This window comes from Aricia agestis, chromosome 10 (genome assembly GCF_905147365.1).
Source record: "Aricia agestis chromosome 10, ilAriAges1.1, whole genome shotgun sequence".
Classification (NCBI taxonomy): domain Eukaryota; kingdom Metazoa; phylum Arthropoda; class Insecta; order Lepidoptera; family Lycaenidae; genus Aricia; species Aricia agestis.
The window spans coordinates 4,059,603-4,084,099 of record NC_056415.1 but is presented as its reverse complement, the minus strand read 5'-3'; the positions used below and the strand labels follow the sequence as shown (position 1 = coordinate 4,084,099).

The 24,497-nt window shown below is 37.4% G+C and overlaps 1 protein-coding gene across 5 annotated transcripts in view; it reads left to right on the top strand.

The window, feature by feature from the left end:
- The first annotated feature begins 208 nt into the window (after nt 1-208).
- The window catches only part of LOC121730970 (protein FAM13A-like), a 28,775-nt gene continuing 4,486 nt past the window's right edge, over nt 209-24,497 (top strand). The window contains exons 1-9 of one of the 5 annotated variants that reach the window (XM_042120224.1): nt 209-301; nt 11,707-12,032; nt 13,245-13,324; nt 16,493-16,681; nt 17,223-17,385; nt 18,078-18,208; nt 18,606-18,887; nt 23,004-23,228; nt 24,260-24,364. In XM_042120224.1, the coding sequence (XP_041976158.1) occupies nt 13,301-13,324; nt 16,493-16,681; nt 17,223-17,385; nt 18,078-18,208; nt 18,606-18,887; nt 23,004-23,228; nt 24,260-24,364 (1,119 nt within the window). In that variant the 5' untranslated portion in view covers nt 209-301; nt 11,707-12,032; nt 13,245-13,300. Of the gene's footprint in view, nt 302-11,706; nt 12,033-13,244; nt 13,325-16,432; nt 16,682-17,222; nt 17,386-18,077; nt 18,209-18,605; nt 18,888-23,003; nt 23,229-24,259; nt 24,365-24,497 lie in introns of all 5 variants that reach the window. The other 4 variants (XM_042120223.1, XM_042120222.1, XM_042120226.1 and 1 more) reach the window with 4 other exon arrangements.

Sequence of the window (24,497 nt, the reverse complement as noted above, 5' to 3'; positions counted from 1 at the left end):
CATATGTGTAGTTTTGTTACCAGTGTTTCCGCCGGTATCATAAATTCGACTAATAACTTAATTAATATAACTTTAACATATTATTAATATATTTTAAGCCTGTCGAGAGCTATCTCTAACGACTGACCTCTGACTTATGGACTTATCGATATTCTATCGACGTTTTGCAACTCACTATCGTTCTGCCCTACCTCCCTCAGTCACGCCCGCCGGGTCGCGCCGTTCAGACCTATTGCTTATGCCGGCGTTTTCGTGAAAAAAAAAACCACTTCCTTGTTCATACACTCATATAAGCTAACAGGTAAGATTATATACAAAATCTCGTATATTTAAGCCTTACAATACTACAATACTTGTTTTCAAGGCTATTTCTGTTCGCTTGTTGATAAATAAGTGGTCATTTCTCCGGCAACAAAAGCTTGCATTTTCAAGGGTTCCTTTTGTTTTCGATGTTTCGTTTTTAATTGCGAAAAAAAAGAATTAATTATGTTTTGTTATAAGATTCATATTTATGTTAAATTTTACTAATTAATACGCATTACAACATCCTTGATAATTAACTTTCAATTATTACATATTTATTTTTCCAAAGTGATTTGCAGCCTTACATTAGTCTGTAATTTCATCCAATTTTTATATTTGATTTGACCTAAGTGAAGAGAAAATCTGTATCTAATTATTTTTCACAAGTTTAAGAATAATTAATTAACGTGGCCCTAAACTACAATGAATCTCACAGTTTTGAGATTCAATGAATGATGACTGATGAGATTCTTTGAGTTACAATGAGATTCATTGAGCGTTGAGATTGAGTTTTGATGAGATTCTGTGAGATTCGTTACGTGTGCGACACGCCCACCGTCCGGGAAACGGGGTCAGAACTGTTTACTACTCAATTCTTGGACGTATTATTATAGACTAGAATCTTGATTTTATTAATTAACTTACTTTAAATATTAAATGTCTATTAAATTAACTTAAGAGAGCTAATATTGTTCATCATCATGGGCCATGTCATCATGGGATGATGAACAATATTATCTATGGATCTACTTAATATTTAAAATGCAAAAGTCTGTCTATCTGTTTGTATCTTCAATCTTATGTTATGCTGATTTAAGGATCTTGATGAAATTTGGTATTGAGATACTTTGAGTCCCAGGAAAGGACATAGGTTTTTCATACTGGATAAACGGAATTAACGTGTGATAAACGAATTTGCGGACAACATCTCGTGGACAATAACTTAATTAATACAATGAGATTTAGCAAAATAGTAAAAAGTCAATTTACTTCAAAATGTATCTTGACACTTAATATGATGCAGTTAGGTGGCCCAATAGGTGTTATTTCTGCTCGTTATGCGCTATTTGCTAAAATTTGATAGTGTTGGAAATCACTATTTCCCATGCACTGTATAAGTCAAGCGCTGGATTTTTGTTCAAGGTCATTTGAATGAAAGTGCGACGTAGTAAAAACTTATTACGTAATACTACCAAGTCGTTAAACTTAATTTGTAGTAGTTTAGTGTTCTAAGTTTAAATGATAATCGTAAAAGTATCTTATGAAATTCTATCGCAATTTTTGCCAAACTCCTCCGTAACGGCTGGCCCGCTGGTGATAAAATTTGTGGATATCGTTAAGACTAATAATAATCTACATCTTTTTTTTTTCAAACCATAAAATATAAGCCAAAACAAAATTTTGCCGGGTTAGTTATGTAATATAATTCGGTCATTAGGATAAAGTATGGCAATAAACCCCTAGGTATATTTGGTAATTAAATAACGTTGCGGCGTAGAAGTTTTGGCAAGCTGACATACAACATGCCAGCAATTACTGCTGCCAACTTGCCAATCTGAAATATTGATAATGTCGGAAAAGCTATTTTCCAATGCTTAGGTATATTTCTTTCTAAAGGAACGAATGCATGTTTGCCTTAATTTTATTACGATTTATGCTACGAATAATAAAAACTTTATATTTCGCAGGATTTATAATTTTGATTAGGAAAGAGTTATTAGCAACAATACTTAAATGTTCTGACCATGGACGTAAAAAAAAGGTTATGACTGAATTTTTAAATAAAAATGTTCATTTACTTTTGTTTACAAAAAACATACTTCAAAGTAGTAATTACTAGATACCTACTATACTTTTTGCACAAAAAAGATCTAAGGCGTTAAAGCGATTAAGATTGAGTCAGTTTTTATTTTCAGGTAAATTGTCGGCAAATAGTTGCATATATTCAGAAGTATAATAATCATTCTGTAAAGTCACAAAACGGAATAAAATCAAAATCAATATAGTTTTTTTACTAAGGTGCCTATCACCGGTTCAGGGAACTAACCCGGCATAAGAATAAGCATGGGGCCACCTTTTAGTAAAAAGATGGTACTTAAATTTTAATTTAAAAAATCATTTCAATCAATTATTTTTTAGGTGTGTAGTTGTAACCATTGGTGTATAACCGGCGATAACCATCAGGCGTTCCGCACGCTCGTTTCCTAAAACATCTTGCTGAATAATACATATTAATAAGCTTTGACCTTTTTAACTCCGAATCGGGCATAACTCGGCCCTTATTAAGATTGGCACTTGTTTTGTGGTAAGTTACATTTATCTTTTTAGCGTTCCGTATCCGTATCCGTAACTAAGTATATTAATATTAATATTAATAATATTACTGAGACTTCGCTTCTTTCCGTCCATCTCAAATTTTCATAGTCTCTAAATTTTCATAAATTATGTATTCGGTCACCACTTTTCAAACAAATACTAAAAGTAAAATGAATACTTATTTCTTAAAATATTTACCAAAAGTTTCATTTTTTGGAAACTTGTGCTCGATATCAATTGATCACCGAGTCGGAACGCTTCACGCGCGAGTCCGACTCGCACTTGACCAATTTTATTTCACGCGAAAACCTTCAAGTTTCAACCTTCAACTTACAATAGGGTAAATATGCTGGCAAACCGCCGAGAAGCCGAGAAATAACCGTCTGAGGGCGCGGATTACTTTCTTTGTGTATCACTTAGGTAAATGTAAATACAACATGTATATTGTATAATACAATTTCACTTTATAAAACGTTTGTAAAGAAAACATGCCACAATAGGCGAAAGAAAAGATTATGTTGTTATTTCAAGAGAGAACCTTTTGAGTTCGCAATGTTTAGTTTCCGTAGGCGATGTTTAAGTTTAGTTCAAAGACCCTATTCGGTTAATAATTGTTTGCAAACACGAAGCCGTGATACTTAGTTGGCACTTATAAGTATCATTGCTGCAGATACTTAATTAGTAATTACTTTACGACTGAAATTAGAGTACTTTCATTCTGTTAAATTGAAGTATGTACAGACATACATCTTATTTTTCTTCCTCATTTTTTTGGTTTTCTTCATTATTATTTTATAAGAAATGCTGATTGTAAATAATTTCTACTACCGAGAAGATAAATTACCTTTAGTATTTAATTTAAAATACTACACTTCTCTCATCTTTACACCACATTTTCAAACACCAGTGAAATCGCATGCAAACATTATACTATGTAAATGTGGGTGGAGTATTTCGGGCCATTTGAGCTAAATATAAAACCACACATCTATAAATACTTTAGTCTATATTTGCAGGTATTAAAAATTGTTAGCGGATGTCAAAGGACAAGCTATATTATATTATATTTATTTATTTAAATCGGTATATTATGTTAGTCACTATATATAATTTTAATAAGTGATTATTATATTTTAAATAGTAATAAGTAAGGTACTTGATTTTGACAAATAGTTAGTTATAAATGGCGGGAGGATTATTTACTTCAGTTATAACTTCCTCTTCTCATATTTAAGTAAATAATTATCCTAAATATGGGAAGTACATCAATTAATATTTAGAAGTATGTATTTAACTTATTCTTAGCCATTTTTAATTATTTTACTATATTTGAATTGTCAACGGCAGTTCGTTTCTTTTGTGTATAATGGTATAAAAGCCAGCCATATTGCATTGATTGATTCATTCTGTAAATAACTTTGAGACGTGTAAGGTGAAACTCTGTTCGAATAAATACCGCTCAACGTACAGTTATTCAAGACTTTTAATACTCTCTAATATCTCAGAAGTGGGATTATTTCAAAATGTCCGATCCTTATGCTGCGTGCTGCGGGACTTGGCAAAAGGAGAAGAACGCCCAGACTTTCCCCGACTCTCGACGATTGACGGCGAAGAAAGTGTTTTTTTTTTTCTTCTATAAACAGAAATTCTGATAGTGAACCAGTGATAAAACGACTCAGAATTACTAATGCTGATGCAGAAGTGATACCAAAGTTTGAACCAGAAGACGATGCTTGTAATGTAGCTACATGGCTGCATAAAATCGACCAGCTAGGAGGTTTACGGATGGAACAGTATCACCAATTGACAGTTCATCGTGCAGTTGCATTTACATGGGCCCACTACGCAAAAGCTGCCTTGGAGCTATGATGGTTCGAACGAAGACTGAAAACGATGATGAAATGACGATGACCAAATATTACCACGATAAAGTCATCAAAATACAACATCCAGGCGCGAGCATGCAACATCTTGCGTTATAAGAGGGTTTCCGAATGAACTACAAGCTAATGCGAAAGTCTACTTGGAGGAAAGGTGCAGGTGATGGAAAATCGACAGCTCTCCAGCCAGGAATAAAACGCTGCTACAGTTGTCGAATAGTAGGTCATGAAGCTTTTCAATGCCCCGGTCATACGATGGCTAACTGCTGGTTCGCGAATACAGCAGGAACAACTCGGCAACCGCAGAATTCAACACAAGTAAGTAACACTTTTTATACTTCAAGTAATATCTTAGTGAATAATATTTACAAAAAAAAAAATGTGTGGGTAGGAGCCAATGAACAAGAATAATGAAAATGAAATCTAAAGTTTTTACCTTCTAATACTATATTGAAGGGTTTTGGAGATAAAATAGATCCAGCCATATACAGACTGCAAAACAACTGCCAAGTGATATAGACTTAATTATTGGACAATCAATGATCAACCAGCCTGGTATTAGTTACTACCATACAGCTAATTCTGCCACTTATACTGAGACTATAATTCGTTTGACATTTACAAACAGCTGACAAATATAAGTGATAGGTATAAGTATGTTTTGCTGAAGCGTGATACAATTTTACCTAAAAATAGTTGCTGTAATATTGATGTGTTTGAAGATATCGATTCCAGTGGGAAATTCAATGGAACAAATCCAGCTTATATGCTATTCCTGAATTTGTTATATAAATCTTGGAGGAGCTGTCAGTGTTGAGGGTCATTTAAAGGCTAAATATTGGTAAAATTGAAATAACTTGGCCTGCACATACGTCAATTGCCCGGGCTGAAATTGTTAATATTATCGACTCGAATACCTCTACTGAAAATATGACTTTATCGATTGAATCATAAATGGCATTGAATCGGGAAATAGAGGGTTTAGGTAGAGCAGATATTGGTGAAAGTTTAGATAAAAATGTTAGATAGATATAAACATTTATTCACTAGGGATACAATAGATAAATGCTACTGCATTACTGCGTTGATGAAAAAACTAACGATATTTTGGAAGTTGGTATCATTTTTCACTCTATGTCTGAATATGCTAGTCCAGTGATTTTAGATAAAAAGAAGGGTGGAGATTACAGGCTGCGCATTGATTACCGAAATTTAAATTCAGACACTCAAAGATCGGTACCCTTTGCCTCATATTGAGGACCAAGTGTCAAAATTTGTGGCTGTGATCTCCAGGTTAATACGGATGCTAGTAAACTAGGTTTAGGGGGTATATTAAAAAAAAAAACAGCAGCAGGAAGGCACATTTAAACCTATAGTCTATTTTGGTAGAGTCACATCCACAGAACGGTTTTACTACAGTTACGAGTTAAAACATTAGCCGTTGTGGAATCTTTAAAGCGTTTCCGTATTTATATAATAGGAATCCCTGTAAAAGTTGTAACAGATTGTGCAGCGGTATGCACAACCCTTAGCAAAAAAAAAAAAGATCTTGTTCCTCGTATTGCTCGATGGTGGCTTAGCATACAAGACCATAGTCTGCAAATTGAGTATCGTCCAGGTAATAGAATAAGACATGTAGACGCTCTAGTAGGAATCCCGGTTATGAAACAGTATACGTCATTGCGGAAACTGATCGGATGTTATTATGTCATTATGTAGGTCAGATATGCCTGCAGGTATCTTCGAAGTGGCAACGCGTTTCTGCCGTAAAAGGCCAATCTAGTTACGTCAGTAACATAGAATATCATTGGGCATACGAACAACCCTGATATAGTTAATAATTATTATGTAGTTAAGGAGGATAAACTGTTCCAAAAAAAAAAAAACTCTAAATGGAGAACGATTTGCTGTTCCCAAATTGGCAAAATATAGTTTATTGCAGAAATGATATCATGACCCCCAGCTGATATGAATGACACCCTGGCTTTGACAACAGTTTGGTTTTCCTAAAATGACCCGATATAATAAGGAAATTCATCAATTCTTGCATTCAATGTGTTTTCGGTAAGGGTAATTATGGAAAATCTGAAGGAGAAAAATTTACATTTTATAGAAAAAGTACCTGTACCCATGCACACCCTTCATGTCGATAAGCCCGACAAAACCTCTAGTTCCATAAAAACCATAAAATACTTAAAAGATATTATTTTCCAGTTTACAAACCCAGTCCGCATAATAGCATAGAGGCAAAGCATTTCCTAGCCGATACCCTATGGTCCAGTGGAAAAAGTAAATGGTACCATCATTGATGGACTGAACACTATGCCTGAAAATTAAACTGTTTTGGATGATAAATTAATGGATATAGTGTGGGGTATAAATAATACACCTAATTCTACTACTTCCTTCCTTTCATTTAAACTTATGTTTAGCCATGATAACTCTAAATTACCAGCTATTCCATCCAGTGGTTCTAGTGACCGTACTTCGCAACGATAGGCATTAACTGAAAGAAGGGCAACAGCAAAACTACTAATTGATAAAAAATATGACTGTTATGAAAAATAGATTTGAACCTGTGAGGTTTTCACAGGAAATGTAGGAAAATTCAGTCGGTGGTGTAGTATTGTGGAAATGGTAAACCCCAATGCCAAAGTGACCCAAAAATTTAAAAATAAGACGTTTTCAGCTGTAGTAAAGGGTGAGGTATTAAGGCCTTATAAATCAGTAACTTCTGATAGGTACTGACAGTTCATCTAGCGATGCTGAGGTAGACGCGGTGATCTAATTGATTGATTAGAAAGTTAATTTTAATATAATTTTTGTATAATATAACTAATAAGATTAGGGATCATAATTTATACAGCATCATGTGTACAGAAACAAATTTTATTTATCTAATAGGTATTTACAAATTTAATAACTATTTTATTATTATCACACTTTATCTTTTCTATTTCTGTATTCCTCACAATTGATATTATTATGAATAAGAAACTGGTCTCGAAGCTGCACCTAAAAGAAAAAAATATTAACATAATTCAAGTCTGTGTGACCAAACAGTTACAAAAATATTAGAAACATAGCCAAGCATCAGTTTAGTTCTAAATTAAAATAAAGTATATGTGACCTGATAAACTAGTCTATGTGGCCTGCATCTTACAATATATCTTAAGAATATTATTTGGTCCTGAATTTGCATCTAAAGAAAAAATTAACAATATAACCAATCGATGTATAATTCAAGACCTTTACTACTCTCTAATTAATATTATCTATAGGATGGCTGTGTGATCAAATCCTAAAATCAACGCAATAATATTATCTATAGGATGGCTTTGTGATCAAATCCTTAAATCAACATAGTAATATTATCTATATAGTCGTCTGTGTGACCAACAAGTCTGTGTGACCAACAAGTCTGTGTGATCAACAAGTCTGTGTGACCAACAAGTCTGTGTGACCAACAAGTCTGTGTGACCAACAAGTCTGTGTGACCAACAAGTCTGTGTGACCAACAAGTCTGTGTGACCAACAAGTCTGTGTGACCAACAAGTCTGTGTGACCAACAAGTCTGTGTGACCAACAAGTCTGTGTGACCAACAAGTCTGTGTGACCAACAAGTCTGTGTGACCAAGTCTGTGTGACCAAGTCTGTGTGACCAACAAGTCTGTGTGACCAACAAGTCTGTGTGACCAACAAGTCTGTGTGACCAACAAGTCTGTGTGACTGGTGTCTGTGTGACTGGCGTCCGTGTGACTGGTGTCCGTGTGACTGGTGTCCGTGTGACTGGTGTCCGTGTGACTGGTGTCCGTGTGACTGGTGTCCGTGTGACTGGTGTCCGTGTGACTGGTGTCCGTGTGACTGGTGTCCGTGCGACTGGCGTCCGTGCGACTGGCGTCCGTGTGACTGGCGTCCGTGTGACTGGCGTCCGTGTGACTGGCGTCCGTGTGACTGGCGTCTATATGACTGATGTCTACGTGACCGATGTCTATGTGACCGATGTCTATGTGACCGATGTCTATGTGACCGATGTCTATGTGACCGATGTCTATGTGACTGATGTCTATGTGACCGATGTCTATGTGACCGATGTCAATGTGACCGATGTCTATGTGACCGATGTCTATGTGACAGATGTCTACGTGACCGATGTCTACGTGACCGATGTCTACGTGACCGATGTCTACGTGACCGATGTCTACGTGACCGATGCCTATGTGACCTAATAAGTCAGTGTGACCTTACAAATATTCTAAAAAGTTGTCTGCGTGACAAAATATTATGCTACTGATAAGTGATAACAATGCAACAAAACTAAAAATGCATAAATTACCTTTAGGTTTCTTAGGAAAAGGCTGGAGATGAGATGTGATACTAGTACAAGATTTTTCTGACGTCAATGTATATTTTACTTCTTTTTTTATCTTTTATTTTTACAAAATACTGTTGCCGTGTCTTCCTCTGTTTCAGACCACTGGCAGTTCTGGCACTGGTACAGCACAGGGGAACAAACCATGGGAACGTCGTGGGACACTCCTAATTGCAGGATGGCCGAGTGTTAGCGGATGTCAAAGGACAAGCTATATTATATTATATTTATTTATTTAAATCGGTATATTATGTTAGTCACTATATATAATTTTAATAAGTGATTATTATATTTTAAATAGTAATAAGTAAGGTACTTGATTTTGACAAATAGTTAGTTATAAATGGCGGGAGGATTATTTACTTCAGTTATAACTTCCTCTTCTCATATTTAAGTAAATAATTATCCTAAATATGGGAAGTACATCAATTAATATTTAGAAGTATGTATTTAACTTATTCTTAGCCATTTTTAATTATTTTACTATATTTGAATTGTCAACGGCAGTTCGTTTCTTTTGTGTATAATGGTATAAAAGCCAGCCATATTGCATTGATTGATTCATTCTGTAAATAACTTTGAGACGTGTAAGGTGAAACTCTGTTCGAATAAATACCGCTCAACGTACAGTTATTCAAGACTTTTAATACTCTCTAATAAAATATAAAAGGTCACACCTACATTTCTTTATTTCTGGTTTTAATACCTATGAAACCTTTATTTTATTTGATTTCAATAGGAAATATATTCTTAAATAATATGTTCCTTTGATAAACGTGCTTTGTAGGTAGGATAAAGTTAGATTATAGTAACTTTCACTCTAGATCTACATTTCTAGAAAATTGTTCAAATTGCATATTGGAAATGTTCTTCGAAAACTAGCTCTAAAGTTAAATATGTTTGCATTTTTACGGAATATTTCGCTTTATTTTGAATCTGAATTAACATAGGGGATGCTAGTTGAAATTCCGAAAAGAAACTCTTTTTTTAATATGAAAATCGTTTTTATTAGCCTTGTAGGTACTTACGTCTTTTTTTAAATACATCGTCTTAATTTAGCTGTGAATAAATTACAACCTAACCATTTATTTATACGTAAATAAAAATAGGCAAGCTTTTTTATTTGCCAAGCCTCGAGGGTTTTCTTTGCGAGGTCGGTGAACTTAATAAAAGTTTCATACGGTACAAGTATATTTGGTTCAAGCGTACTATGAAAATTATTCCAGGTAATATGAAGGAGAAAAAACTTTATAAAATACCTTTGCGCCGATATTCGTTTATCGTGCGGGAACCCTACATTTTTCCGGGATAAAAACTATCCTACGTCCTTTCCCGGGACTCAAAGTATCTGCATACCAATTTTTATCAAAATTGGTTTAGCGGTTTTGGCGTGAAGAGGTAACTGCAGACAGACAGCCTGCAGAGAGATGGACAGACGTACTATCGCATTTATAACATTAGTAATTAGTATGAAAGTATAGATTTTTGCTTATTTAATAAATTATATTTTGAGGGTCCGTTTAACTTGCAAAGGGAAAGACTTGCCACCCGTAGTGTTGGCATACCTTTTCTTTTGATATTTTTTAAAGTGTATTTCAACGACTCGCGATTTCGCTATGTGAAATGACCCTAAGTGTCTTAACACACTAGGCCGAAAAAACACGGCCGAAGTTCGGTATGATCACGCCTGCAATGTGCTTTAAAAATGCTAATGACACACCATGCCGAAATTACGTCGCGTTATATTGTAGGTATGCGTATAGCGCATTGTAAGCGTACTTAATGATGCCGAACCTCGGCCGCGTATTTTTGGCCTAGTGTGTTTAGACACTTATTATAATATACTTGTATACTTCCTCAGCTGAATGTAGTTTAAGGAAAATAAGCTAATTATAATATTAACCTTGTAGATCACTACAATGTTTTCCTAACGTCATTATAATCTCTACGTCGCGTCGTAGCTCGTAGCAAGGGTAAAAACGTACGGTCTTACCACAAAAGATTAAACATCTGATAAACAGTTGTTTTGAGAGTTGAGACCATGTTGTACTGAATTTTTCTCTAATCTAAAGGTAGGGTGGGTTTACGTAGAAGCTACTTAGTAATCTGCGGTATTTTAAAAATATGTTTGTCACTTTGTTAATTGTTGGTATTACGATCACTAAAATTATGTAAACTTGTAAGATTATACATAAAATGACTTGTTTTATACTGCGTTTGAAACAAAGCTTAACTTCATTATCATGTTTTGCATATCGTCATCCAAATTCCTAACATACAGTCCAGGCGCCTTCTTGATGCAAAACATTTTTTTTATTAAATAAGGGGGCAAACGAGCAAACGGGTCACCTGATGGAAAGCAACTTCCGTCGTCCATGGACACTCACAGCATCAGAAGAGCTGCAGGTGTTTTTCCGGCCTTTTAAGAGGGAATAGGGTAATAGGGTAGGGAAGGGAAAAGGGTAGAGAATTGGGCCTCCGGTAAACTCACTTACTCGGCGAAACACAGAGCAAGCGCTGTTTCACGCCAGTTTTCTGTGATATATCCTGTCTTAAGTGATTTTCATCGATGGTTGACCTGCTCGCATAGCGCAATTAGTTTGATCCGAAAGTCGAAACATACATGAGAATTGGACTCTTGAGTACATTTTCGACTCAATTTTAAAATCGCGCTGTTATTGGTCAGCGCCAGGCGCAGCAAGCTTTTATTGGCTGTAAAACGATTCAAATTTCACACTGTGAAAGTCCCCGGATTATGGTCATAGAGTAAATAGACTAATAATAGAGTAACCAACTCGTGCTTACGTAAACCACTAATCGAGTTACTTGTTTCAGCCCACCATGACGCGCAATCAACGCCACTAACATGACGACGTCGCACTGACGAGGTCGACTCACCATCAATGCTAAACTACAGGCTGGTGTCCACGCACTTCCTGAAGCAGCCATAAGACATCGACATACTATAATAGACTGTACAATGTGTCGCGACAGAGATATGCGTAGCTTGGACATTATCAAGTAGATCAAGACGGCGTGTGATAAGTTGTTACGTTTTCTTTGGTTCGTTCTGTTTTACATCAAGGGCTGACACCCTGGCCCGAAGCGCCCATCTGTCGAGGATCATCGAAGCCCTCGTTGACGCCGTACGATACTGCATTGTGAGTACTTTTTTTTTAAATCAGCTACCTTGGTTAGACAAGGGCAAAAATTCTAAGGCCTGAAAGTGTCTGTACAACTTTTTATCAGCCTGCCTAGCATACGCCAACGAGATATCTCACTCTACATGTTTTCTCGATGTTTGATGGTTTGGCTCTTCATCTCTATTGACCCTAGCATGACAAACATTCTTTCTCGCGTAGATCTATCATCGAAATAACACATTTTTATAGAGTTTTGTCGAGATAATGTCGAGATTTTGACATTATGAGACGAGTAGTTTTTAATTATCTCGAGAGTGAGATATCTCGTTGGCGTATGCTAGGGAGGCTGAAGTGACTAAGATTTGTGCCCTTATCTTGCGAGGTATGTAAAATATTGATTAATAATTTACCTTACATGAATTTATTTCTGTTTGGTACACGTTACTGAATGTTAAATTAAAATAGTTCTTTGATAATTTGTATTATAAATATTACACACTTACTGGACACATTTTGATGTAGATTAGCAAAGAAGTACATGGACAGAAAGGTTTAAACTTATTTCACTAGCTGAGCAAAGTAATCACTGTTTTGATTGGTTCATAATAAATATTTATAAGAAGAGGTAACCAGTCATGATAGATGCATCTTCCATGTATTTTATTTTTTATTTAACCATAGGGTGGGTTGCACAAACTTACTTTAGTTATAACTGTAACTTTAACATTACTTTAACTATAACTATAAAAATGTCAATTAATCTTAGTTTAAAGTAAAAAATGGACGCCATATTTAACCATAACCATGAGCTCGACAAGGCTTTGAATGCACGTGGCGAAAAAATGAACTAACGCTGTCATCATACAAAAACGCAATTTTTGACAGTTCTCCTTTACCAGCACGTTCATTTCGAGCCTTGTCGGACCAGCTGTCATCTGTCAATTCACAAAATTCTGTGGTCAAAGTTAAGGTTAAAGTTAAAGTTAGCCTTAACTATAACATTAACTTTGACCTTAACTTTAACTTTAACCACGCCTCTGGTGCAACTCATCCTTAGATAATAGATTTTCACCTAGGTTTCGGAATTTTACTTTTCAAATATCTGGTTATAATACAATATATTATTATGGTGCCCAGGTGTGTGTATAACCACCTAAAGGGAAGAATAACCGACTCAGGCATATGGCCATTTCATTATAAGTTACTGAGGCAAAGGAAATCTACTTTCAGACAACCATCACGAACGAGATATAAAATTTCCTGTAGACTTATAATCCGAAGCGAAAATGGTTTATTTGAACATTGATCAGGTATAAACACAAGCCATCGGATTTGTAGATTGTATCAGTCCTGTACGCATACGCTTAATTTACGCTTCACAGTACATTTTAGAACTTAATTTAATCTATTAATACATCAATGATAAACGTAATTGTTTGCAAAAGAAAATGAAAATAACATGAAAAGAAAAAAATATAAAATAGATTTCGCTTGTAAAATGGCAACATTTAACAAACAAGATTCAACCGCGCATGATTACAAAAAGGATATTATAATGTAAGTAGATAATACCTATTATTATCTTAGAAAAGTTCAACTTATATTTTCTATATATGTTACTGACGTAATCGTATATGACGTCATTAAAACATAATAATTAATAATACATACTTGAATATATTTTGTTATATTCAAGTTTAGCACACGTTTTGTGTTCGCGGCTACGTGCAGCCTACGTAACGTGCTACGGCCTACGAGGTAGCTACGAAGTCTGATTTTTCAGCTTTTTTTTATCAATTTACGACCTTTACGACCGTGATTTAAGTTTTAATTAACTTAATTATTTTACTTTTTTTAACATTATATACTTATATATTTTCATTCCAACTCTTCATATTGTGTTTAGCCCATAATTATTGCAATTTTTGGGCCCGCTATCATAGTGCTTAAATGTATAGAACCACAATAATATAAGTGTTCACTATCCAACAATATCATATATCACCCCGACGATAAAAACATTTCCATTACTTAACTTTTTTGTCCTTAATTAAATATGGACGAATTGATCGAACAAAAGCTGTTAGCTAATGGTCTTGGCTCGCTTCGGGGCTAACATCAAATAGATGTGTGTGTAAAACGTAGACCTACGCACACTTTTTCATTAATTATGGTATAAACCACGAGAAGAGGCACGAAGCTACATATAAAATGTCCGAAGTCTGAATGTTAGTCACAAATCACAATTCTTTTGCATTCGTCTGTAGATATTACTGCAAAATAGTTTTACCGTTAAAATAGTGGACATTGTCCAGCTCCGTAGATTTTAAAGCATGTTTAATGCCATTGAAAAGGATTTCATTATTATTAATTATAGACAAGCCCATAAGTAAAAACAAAAGTAAATTTAAATTACGTTTATCATTCGATTTACAAATTACAGTACAGTACAGCAATAATCATAATACTTAACTCAATAATCAAGTAGCTTTAATACAAGGACACTACGCTTACGTTTGTTAGATTGGCAATTTCATAGCTTACAGATCTACAGGGCTCTTTTCGCGTGGCCAAAATAGAATTAACGCCACCATATTGGAAATCACTCTAGATCAGCCTTTCCCAATATGGGCGATAACGCCCCCTTGTGGGCGCTTAAGATCTAAAGGGGGGCGCGTGGTACCCTTCTGGGTACCACGCGCCCCCCTTTAGATCTTGGGGGCGTTGTGTAGAGGCTTGGGGGTGATTTATTTCATCTGGATGCATTCTAAATTAAAACAACGGGGGCGCTAAAATATAATTTGTTCTTAAAGTGGGCGGTAGACAAAATAAGTTTGGGAACCTCTGCTCTAGATTCTAGAATGACAGAACATATCATGTTGACCGTCAACGTGATCCAAGCATTATTTTGCGTGGGCACGATGAATTATCGCTGGTGAATATCATATTAAGTGACAGGCTCTGCTTTGCAGTGCACGTATACTCTTATGTCATTCAAGTGCCACAAGATCCTTGTAGATTTGTAAGCCTATACTGTACAGCTAACACAAATATTCGATTATAAAGAGCTAACATAGCAAAGCTTCACTTTCATTACACATAAACAAGATGCAATTTTAAACATTCATTATACAAAAACATTTTTTCATTGTATAAATTATTTTACAAGAAAACTGCCCATTTATTGTCACTTTTAGTCAGTGACGGATTAACCCTTAATCAAATTAAGCATTTGCCTGGGGCATCACATCTGAGGGGGCACCAGAGGAAGCAAAAAAAAATCCGTCCTTAGGGCAACACTCTCTTAATATGTCACCAAAAAACCACACCAAAAAAGTTTCTAGGAAAAAAGCCTAAGTTTTTAGGCGGTAAAGGTACGGTACACGGTATACGGACATGTGGTGCCATCTAGCGGCAAACCAGCGAAACAGATCAGGGGACACACTACACAAATCCCCTACTCGAAACTAGATGGCGCTAGGTGGTACATGCTCGAGCCTCCTAGAAGGTTCCCATACTTGTTTACTTGTTTACGTGAATCGGGAACTTTCTGGAATTCGTCTCGCCATATAAAAAGCCGCAGGTAGACGGCCCGAGAATTCAGTTCGATCTGAGCGATCTTCGAGGCGATTTCGGAGTGACAAATAGTGAGTGAACCAGTGAAACCTGCGACTTAGCTACGACCTAGGACAGTGATAGTGCTTAGTGATTGGACCTAGTGATTAGTGTTTGGACTTAGTGCTAAGTTTTGTGACCTAGTGTGTGCTTGTGTGACCTAGACTTAGTGAATAAAGTCTTCAAGAGAGTCACCAGGTCTTTTCTCTCCAAATCCTCGAACCCTTGCACGTAACAACTGGTGTCAGAAGTGAGATTTGGAGGTGCCATTGACTCCGAGAGAGGACTTCAAGGGGAGCGTCAGGACAAGGGCACAACGAGCTGCGGAGGCCGCACGCACTGGGGACCAACTAAAATCGGTCTTTATACCTGTTACGTGCAAGTAAGCTGCCCACTTACTTGCACGTAACAGGTATAAAGACCGATTTTAGTTGATATACAGAATATAGGGGGGCCCACAGGCATTGATTGCTTAGGGCATCAAGTAGTCTTAATCCGTCACTGCTTTTAGTAGGTCGTAAAGATAAAAAGTAAGCTTTCAATAACTGGGTAGTTCACCTGAATCGATTTCTCGAACACGCGCATCTCGGTTATGTTGGGTATTATTTTACATTGACATGTAAAATAATACCCAACATAACCGAGATGCGCGTGTTCGAGAAATCAACCATAATTTAGGGATGTCGCATATTGTAGAACACCTAGAACTTCTTAACCTGAGAGACCTTGGATGTTGTATGTCAATGGATATTAAACATCTGCACCAACATGAGCATCACACTAATACATCACCGTCACACTAGGGTTACGGCCATTCAGACTGCTCGAGCGAACGTCACGTTATAACCGGCTGGCGTGCGCAGTGCTGCGAGCGAAGAGAGAAGGAGAGGGAAAATATGGCGGCACCCGAGTGCGAGCGAGAGGCACGCAAGCGCCGCGAGCGCCGCGACTCCGGTTGCGCCCACGAGCGGAAAGAGAGACGACCGCACAGCGAGGAGAGAATACCGCCCCCGCCGCCGCCACCCCCGCTACACGACTTCAATAGACTTGAGGTAAAATAAATTGACTAATTAAATCCCATAGAGTTGACTGTGAAAGTATGCAGCAAAAATCACGTTCTGAATTTGCTCATTACAGCACACACCCTCTACATTGCCTTTAGCGCAGTGGTCCCCAACCTTTTTTTCATGCCGGCCACAAACATGTATTGGTCTTGGTGTCGCGGGCCGCAACAAAAATTTTTTAGGGTTAAAAAATAACATTCTTCAAAATTTACGATTTAAAAGTGGAAAAAATTTAACGATTATCACGTAGACTACGTTATTCTGCCGGTGGGCGGGAATTTCAAAGTGGTTTAACATCATGCGGGCCAGAAATAAAGTCCCGGCAGGCCGCATGCGGCCCGTGTGACGCAGGTTGGGGATAGCAGCTTTAGCGGATAGCCTATAAGCCTTAGCATAATATTATACTGTTGATAATTATATTATAAGAAAATCATTTTCAAATGGCGCTTACACACTTTTTTCCCATTGTTATGCTGCTGGCAGCTTTGGTTACATTGATAATTATATTAATTTTTTACTTCCCTTCCAGTCTGAGCGTCGCGCCGAGCGTCTGTCTCGAGCCCGGCGCCCACAGCTGGGCAAACGGCGCCGCCCAACATCACGTACTTCCCGCCCGCCCAAGGAGAACGACTGCAACGACGAAGCAGTCACACCGCCGCACTTCGATTACGTCCACCAGCTGAAACCTGAAGGTGAGTATGTTGTCAATGAGTCTGGTTCTCTGGTTCTGAAAAAGATATTGTGCTACAAATTTTTAAACAAACGCCCGTGCCACTAGCACTAGAATATAAATTAAGCCTGATATTATAAGGTTTAAACACTTACGGATTTTGTCGCGGAGCACTTTTATTAATCCCGACGTTTCGGCTGCTTTACAGCGGCCGTGGTAACGGCTGGACTGAAGTGACAGGCGACCTTATAATATCACGAGTGATACTCGCGTAAACTTAAGAAATCACTAAATTAAGCCTTATATCTTTTCGAAATTATTGTAAACGAGCTTTTGCCCGCGGCTTCGCTCGCATTAAGATTATTATATACAAACTTTCATCCCCTATTTGAACCCTTTGGGGTTGGAATTTATCAAAATCCTTTCTTAGCGGATGCCTACGCCATAACATCTACCTGCATGCCAAATTTCAGCCCGATCCGTCCAGTGGTGTGGCCTGTTCGTTTATAGATCACCATGTCAATCAGTCAGTCAGTCGTCTTTAAGTTTTAAAAATTTTAATGTGGCAAGTCCCAACTCAAACCCTTTACTCCTGTCTCCCACTATAAAGAAATTAGATCGGAATTAAACATTTTAATTTGCTACAGTATACAGCCTAACGTTTATCTATAGTGATATTAGTGTTCTAACTTCCAACACCTTATTCGTGTCCAGTTGGTGATGAGGTGGAACTGCCGAGTGTCCGTCACGAGGAGGCGGAACACAAGCGCCGGGATGAGCGCAGTCAGCCGCCGCGCCGAGCACAGCCCAGCCCCGAGAGACGACTCGAGAAACTCAATAAGAAGGTAAGCCAAGCAGCCGGACAAGTCCATAATCGAGAAATGGCAAAAAAAATTAAAAAGTTACAAAAGATTCGGTAAATCAAATCACGGAACGGTCTCTTTTTTATGCAGAAATAAACAGGAAAACAAAAATTTAATCTTGCGCGAATTGAATTTGAGCCAATACTATAACAAACTTAACTAATAATTTTACAAAATCTGGTAACAGAAACTTTCTCATACCAGCTGTGTATCAATGCAAGATCAATCAACTGTTCAGACCGTTTTTAAAATATTAATTCATAGGATATTTACTAGTATTTTTTTTCTGTCTTCACTGTTTTACATAGAGTTACCTAATATATACAGCTATCACGATATTACCAAGAGTAATATTTAAAATAACCAATATTTTTTACAGATAAGCGTACTAAAGAAGAACATTGCCAAATATGAGAACGAATTCGAGGCACAGAACGGCTACAGTATAACTCCGGACGAGAGACTTACGAACGGTCAGTTGACTCGCATGTATGAAACGCTACGGAAACTACAGGCAGAGAAGAAGTGTATGAAGACTGATCCAGTGGAATATGCCCTGAAGATCCAGGCGGCGAAACAGCAGAAGGAAAGAGATGATAAGCTCGATGCAGCTCTCAAAAGCGACAAGCCAATGGCGGATATCGTACTGGATATTGAAGAGGTAGCCATTTTTAAATATTTGTTCTAAAATATTTCACTCGTTTTCTTGTGATATGCTATTTATTATTCTTCCTACTCTATAAATTTAAGGCCTAGCGCGCACCACGACTTTCTGCAGCGCGATTATTTTATCGCAGAAGTACAACGTATGAGTCAGTATGACAGTGCGCGCACATGCGAGTAAATAATCGCAGCGATTTTAAAATTGTGATTTGTCACATTTTGCTGCGACTGCTCGCGACGCGATTGTCGCGAAAATAAAATGCAGAATATGAAATTGTGTGGTACCGCGCGCACTGCGATAATAAAATCGCACACTCGGGCCGACCGGCACTTCATTTGTGTTTCATCTGTCTACAGATTAATACATATTATCATCTGCCCAACAATAAACATCGTAGTGGTTTATATTATACTCTTTGTTAAACATGTCAGCGCCTGTATCTCCAATGGAGTGTCCGTCTCCAAACGATACGAAGATAGACGTGGAACATTTGGTAATCGCAGTACAATAAAGACCACCATTGTGGAATAACTGACAGCCTTTTTTCAGCTGGGATCGCATTTCGCAATCTAGTATTTTTGTATTCAATACTAGATGTCCCGCGCGGCTTCGCCCGCGTAAATTAGAAATTTTACAGAATCCGTAGGTACATTTTCCCATAAAAAATATTTCCCCCGTTTTTCCCACATTTTCCTGAGTTTCTTCTGTCGTATTAGTCTTAGAGTAATAATATAATATAACCTTCTCGATAAATGATGAGTCTTACTCGATAAATGATCTATCTAACACTGAGATAAGTTTTTAAATCGGACCTGTAGTTTCTGAGATTGACGCGTTCAAGCAAACATACTCTTCAGGTTTATAATATTAGGTAGATATAGATTTTTTTTAATTATCGCTTGACAAACTCGAGTCTCGATCTAAAAGACTATGATATGGTAGTGATGATGATGATGATGATGATGAAGAATGTAATTTGCATAGTAGCATATGCTTTCTGTTCTTAAAACAACGCCGAAACTCCCAAACTTGTATCTATAAAGAATCAGGAATTCTCTCAGCACCTTCCGAACCACAGTATACCAGGTATATCTCGGTGCAAAATCTTACTTGTTGGTAGCATATGCTTAGAATACTTCTCACGAAACCGAAGTCACCCTATGTTTCCCTATAAGTTTTGAGGAGTTCCCTCGATTACTTATGGATCCTTCATCAGATCATCACTTTTCTGAATATAATACCAAATTGGGATGATACCCTATATACCAAAAGAAAAATTTTGAAAATCGGTTAACCAACGGCGGAGTAATCGTTGAATATAAGAAAACGAACATAACACCTCCCCCATTTTGAAAGTCGGTTAAAATTGTAGCCTATGTGTTATTTATTTAATATTTTAATCAGCACATGAATTGAATAACAAAATTTTTTTCAAATTAATCGTAGCACCATCTGTCAGGACAAACTAAAATTGAAATAGAATAATATTGAATGCGATGATAGCGCCGTCCGCCGGATCTAATGTAAAACATTCCAAAATCAACAACTCCTTATAAATAAGAAATTAATTGAAAAAACATTTTCCAGTAGACCAAACTGTAAATCTAAACCATTCTCGAATCTCCACGAACACACACAAAAAATTTCATCAAAATTGGCCAAGATAAGATAAATCCGTTCAGCCCTTCTCGAGTTTTAGCGAGACTAACGAACAGCAATTGATTTTTATATATATAGATTTATCTTTCGATTTCTATATAGTCTTATTAAAAAAATAATCGGACAGAGTAACAACTTAAGTTAGCTAAAATAAAAAAATAATAATCGGACAGAGTAACAACTGAAGTTAGCTAAAATTGTGTTTATTTATGTACTATGTATTTTGAGACTATGCAATTTTGTCGCGTTCGCGATTCACTTTCACTTTTGTTGAGTTTCAGAACGCGATATTAGGTCCTCCAACGCGCACGCGAATTTGAACTTTATGCAGCGGTAATAAATTACAAATTGACTCTCCATTTTATTTAGAAAACGTTTGTATGGGAAATAGAAAAATGCTGTTTTGAGGATTTTCCCGGCAATTATTCGAATTTTTCTCACCTTTTAAACCTTCCCTAGACCTCCACGAATAATTCAAGACCAAGATAAGATAAATCCGTTCAGCCGTTCTCGAGTTTTAGCGAGACTAACGAACAGCAATTGATTTTTATATATATAGATGAGGTCCAACAATTCTCAGTAATCTGTCAAACGTTTGAATTTTCATTCTATACACCACTATTTTTTAATTAGTACAAATACTTTAGGGGCTTATCAGGCATGCCATTATTATCATATATGTGAAGAAATAATTTTATAATATCTAAAAATAACAAAGTTATTGCAATTTCTTTTTTTAATAAATCTACCATAAAATTATGGACACATTTTACTATCCATTGACTGATTCATTGATAGTATTCTGTCTTACTCATTTTTGTTTTACCGCGGGGCACAATGCGGGCGCAGGGGAGGAGGGGGGTGCTGAGCATCGACGCGAGTTTGCCGAAGATTTATCAATGGGATGCGGCGAGCGCATACGCTAACCAATAGGAACTTACTACACATACTAGTATCTAGAGGCGCGCTTCGGTCATTGAATTATGAATTTACCAAATATTACGTATTTTCGTGGACAATTTTGGGTCTGCGTTTTTTTATGTTTTAACTAAATAAATATGATCAGTTACAGGTACCTAATAAGCCCCTAAAGTATTGGTACTAACTAAAAAATAGTGGTGTATTATAGAATGAAAATTCAAACGTTTGACGCCAAAGATTTTTTTGGGATACATCTGAAGTTCATGGTGTTTCTGATAAATGCTCCGAAGTAGCAAATAAAGACAAGCAACTTGTATGAAATCCATGGTGAAAGTGAGCAAAGATCACTATTTATTTATCGCAGTGCGCGCACCGTACTCTCTGCGATTTTTTACAGCGCGATTTTGAAATCGTGTCGCAAAAATTTAAATCGTGGTGCGCGCTAGGCCTAATGCGTCTTATTTAAAGTTCTGAAACTAATCTAATACCCGGTACCTCCGGCCTAGCGCGCACCACGATTTTAATTTTTGGGACACGATTTCAAAATCGAGCTGTAAAAAATCGCAGAGAGTACGGTGCGCGCACTGCGATAAATAAATAGTGATCTTTGCTCACTTTCACCGTGGATTTCGCACAAGTTGCTTGTCTTCATTTACTACTTCGGAGGATCAGAAGAAAAAAAAAAGAAAATTCGTCAATACTGGACTCATCCTTTTGCAGCGGATAGAATTATCAAAGGTTTCTTTTATCAGAAATACCATGAACTTCGGATGTATCCCAAAAAATTCTTTGGCTTTTATATAATGAAAATTCTATTATAGAATGAAAACACAATGGTGGTCTTTCTTGTACTGTGATTATCAAATGTTCCACGTCTATCTTCGTATCGTTTGGTGACGGACACTCCATTGGAGATACAGGCGCTGACATGTTTAACAAAGAGTATAATATAAACCACTACGATGTTTATTGTTGGGCAGATGATAATATGTATTAATCTGTAGACAGATGAAACACAAATGAAGTGCCGGTCGGCCCGAGTGTGCGATTTTACTATCGCAGTGCGCGCGGTACCACACAATTTCATATTCTGCATTTTATTTTCGCGACAATCGCGTCGCGAGCAGTCGCAGCAAAATGTGACAAATCACAATTTTAAAATCGCTGCGATTATTTACTCGCATGTGCGCGCACTGTCATACTAACTCATACGTTGTATTTCTGCGATAAAATAATCGCGCTGCATAAAGTCGTGGTGCGCGCTAGGCCTTATGTCAGCCTTTTTTTTAAACGGGAAAATGCTTTGGAGATGCCTCCGGCGGATTGTTGATATCGGCCGGAGTATGTGGGACTATCCTAGGATCTATCCACTAAAAATCTGGAAAAAATTGAGTTTTTGCAAAAAATGCTTAAGAACCTGTCTTAGTAGATCGTTGTTAGTGCTGATGATTATATTAATCATTACTGTGGGTAAAAACGAGCTCGTTGCAGTTGCTAAAGATGAAATAAAATTGATGATAATAACTACTTCAGTGGGTGGAAGCGAGTCGCGCCGCAGCGGGTCGCGGCTCGGAGCGGGGCGCTGCGGCCCTAGCGGCGGAGAAGTGGTGCGTGCAGCGAGCCCTCCTGCGGCTGGAGGCAGCTCGGGGCCGCCCGCCAGCACACTCCGCGGAGCGAGGGGCCGCAAGACACTTGTACGAGCGGTACCGCTCGGTGAAGCGAGCTCTCGCCGGCCTGAGGCCTGACGCGGTAATTATCCATAATAATATTTAATAATAACTCCCACACCGTTTTCGGTGACGGTGGCCGGTTCCCCCTAGACTTTTCTATATGTTTACCTTCTGGGCATCTTGAACACATTTCTGAAGAAATTTGCTAGGTTGTAGCTCACACACTCTAAACCATCTTTTGGACTATTCTTTGAGTGGACTATGTTTCCAACGCGGGAATCGAACCCACGGCCTCAAAGTCAAGAGCCCCGCTCTAAACCACTGGACCAAGGAGGCGTTTTTACTTCTTTCTTTCTTGTACTGTGATTATCAAATGTTTCACGTCTATCTTCGTATCGTTTGGAGACGGACACTCCATTGGAGATACAGGCGCCGACATGTTTAACAAAGAGTATAATATAAACCACTACGATGTTTATTGTTGGACAGAATATGATAATTATGTATTAATCTGTAGACAGATGAAACACAAATGAAGTGCCGTCCGGCCCGAGTGTGCGATTTTATTATCGCAGTGCGCGCGGTACCACACAATTTCATATTCTGCATTTTACTTTCGCGACAATCACGTCGCGAGCAGTCGCAGCAAAATGTGACAAATCACAATTTTAAAATCGCTTTTACTTTTTTTTGTTGTCCATAATATAAACTAGTTCATAGCATGTTATATTACTGGAGCCAAAGAAGCTGATGATAGGAGCACCCGTAACTTTGCAAGACATGCATATAACAACGACAATTGAGCTGGTGCTAGCTGTAAGCCGAAGGCCTGACGCGATAATGTCCTGACATTTTTTCATGGCACACAAACAGAACATAATTACAGGACATTATAAAAATATGATGAGATAGACGTTCGCTACATTAAATGTGTTCAGGAGAATCGTTATCAGACATAACATAGGAATTGAAGCGCTTGCTTGCATCATCTCAATTCTGCTGCAAGAACATTAAGAAACTGCAATAATTATTCGGCTATTTCGAACTATGTTACATAATCTAAAATCAAACACCACCATCATTAGAGTAAAATATTAATCATGTTTATGGTGAATCCAGGTCAACGCGGAGTTGGCGACGATCCACGAGCACGAGGCCATGCTGTTCAACACCAGCGTCGACAGCTCCAGCGACTCCCAGGACAAGCCCTCCGACTCCTCACAGGTACTAAAAATTTTTTTAAAGGTAGGGTACAAAAATTTGCAGCTCGGTCATAATTCACGATTCATAACATTGAAAGGCCCTATTGAGGCTATGTAGTGGTAACATTTCCGTGTACAGTCGTAGCCACCCTCAG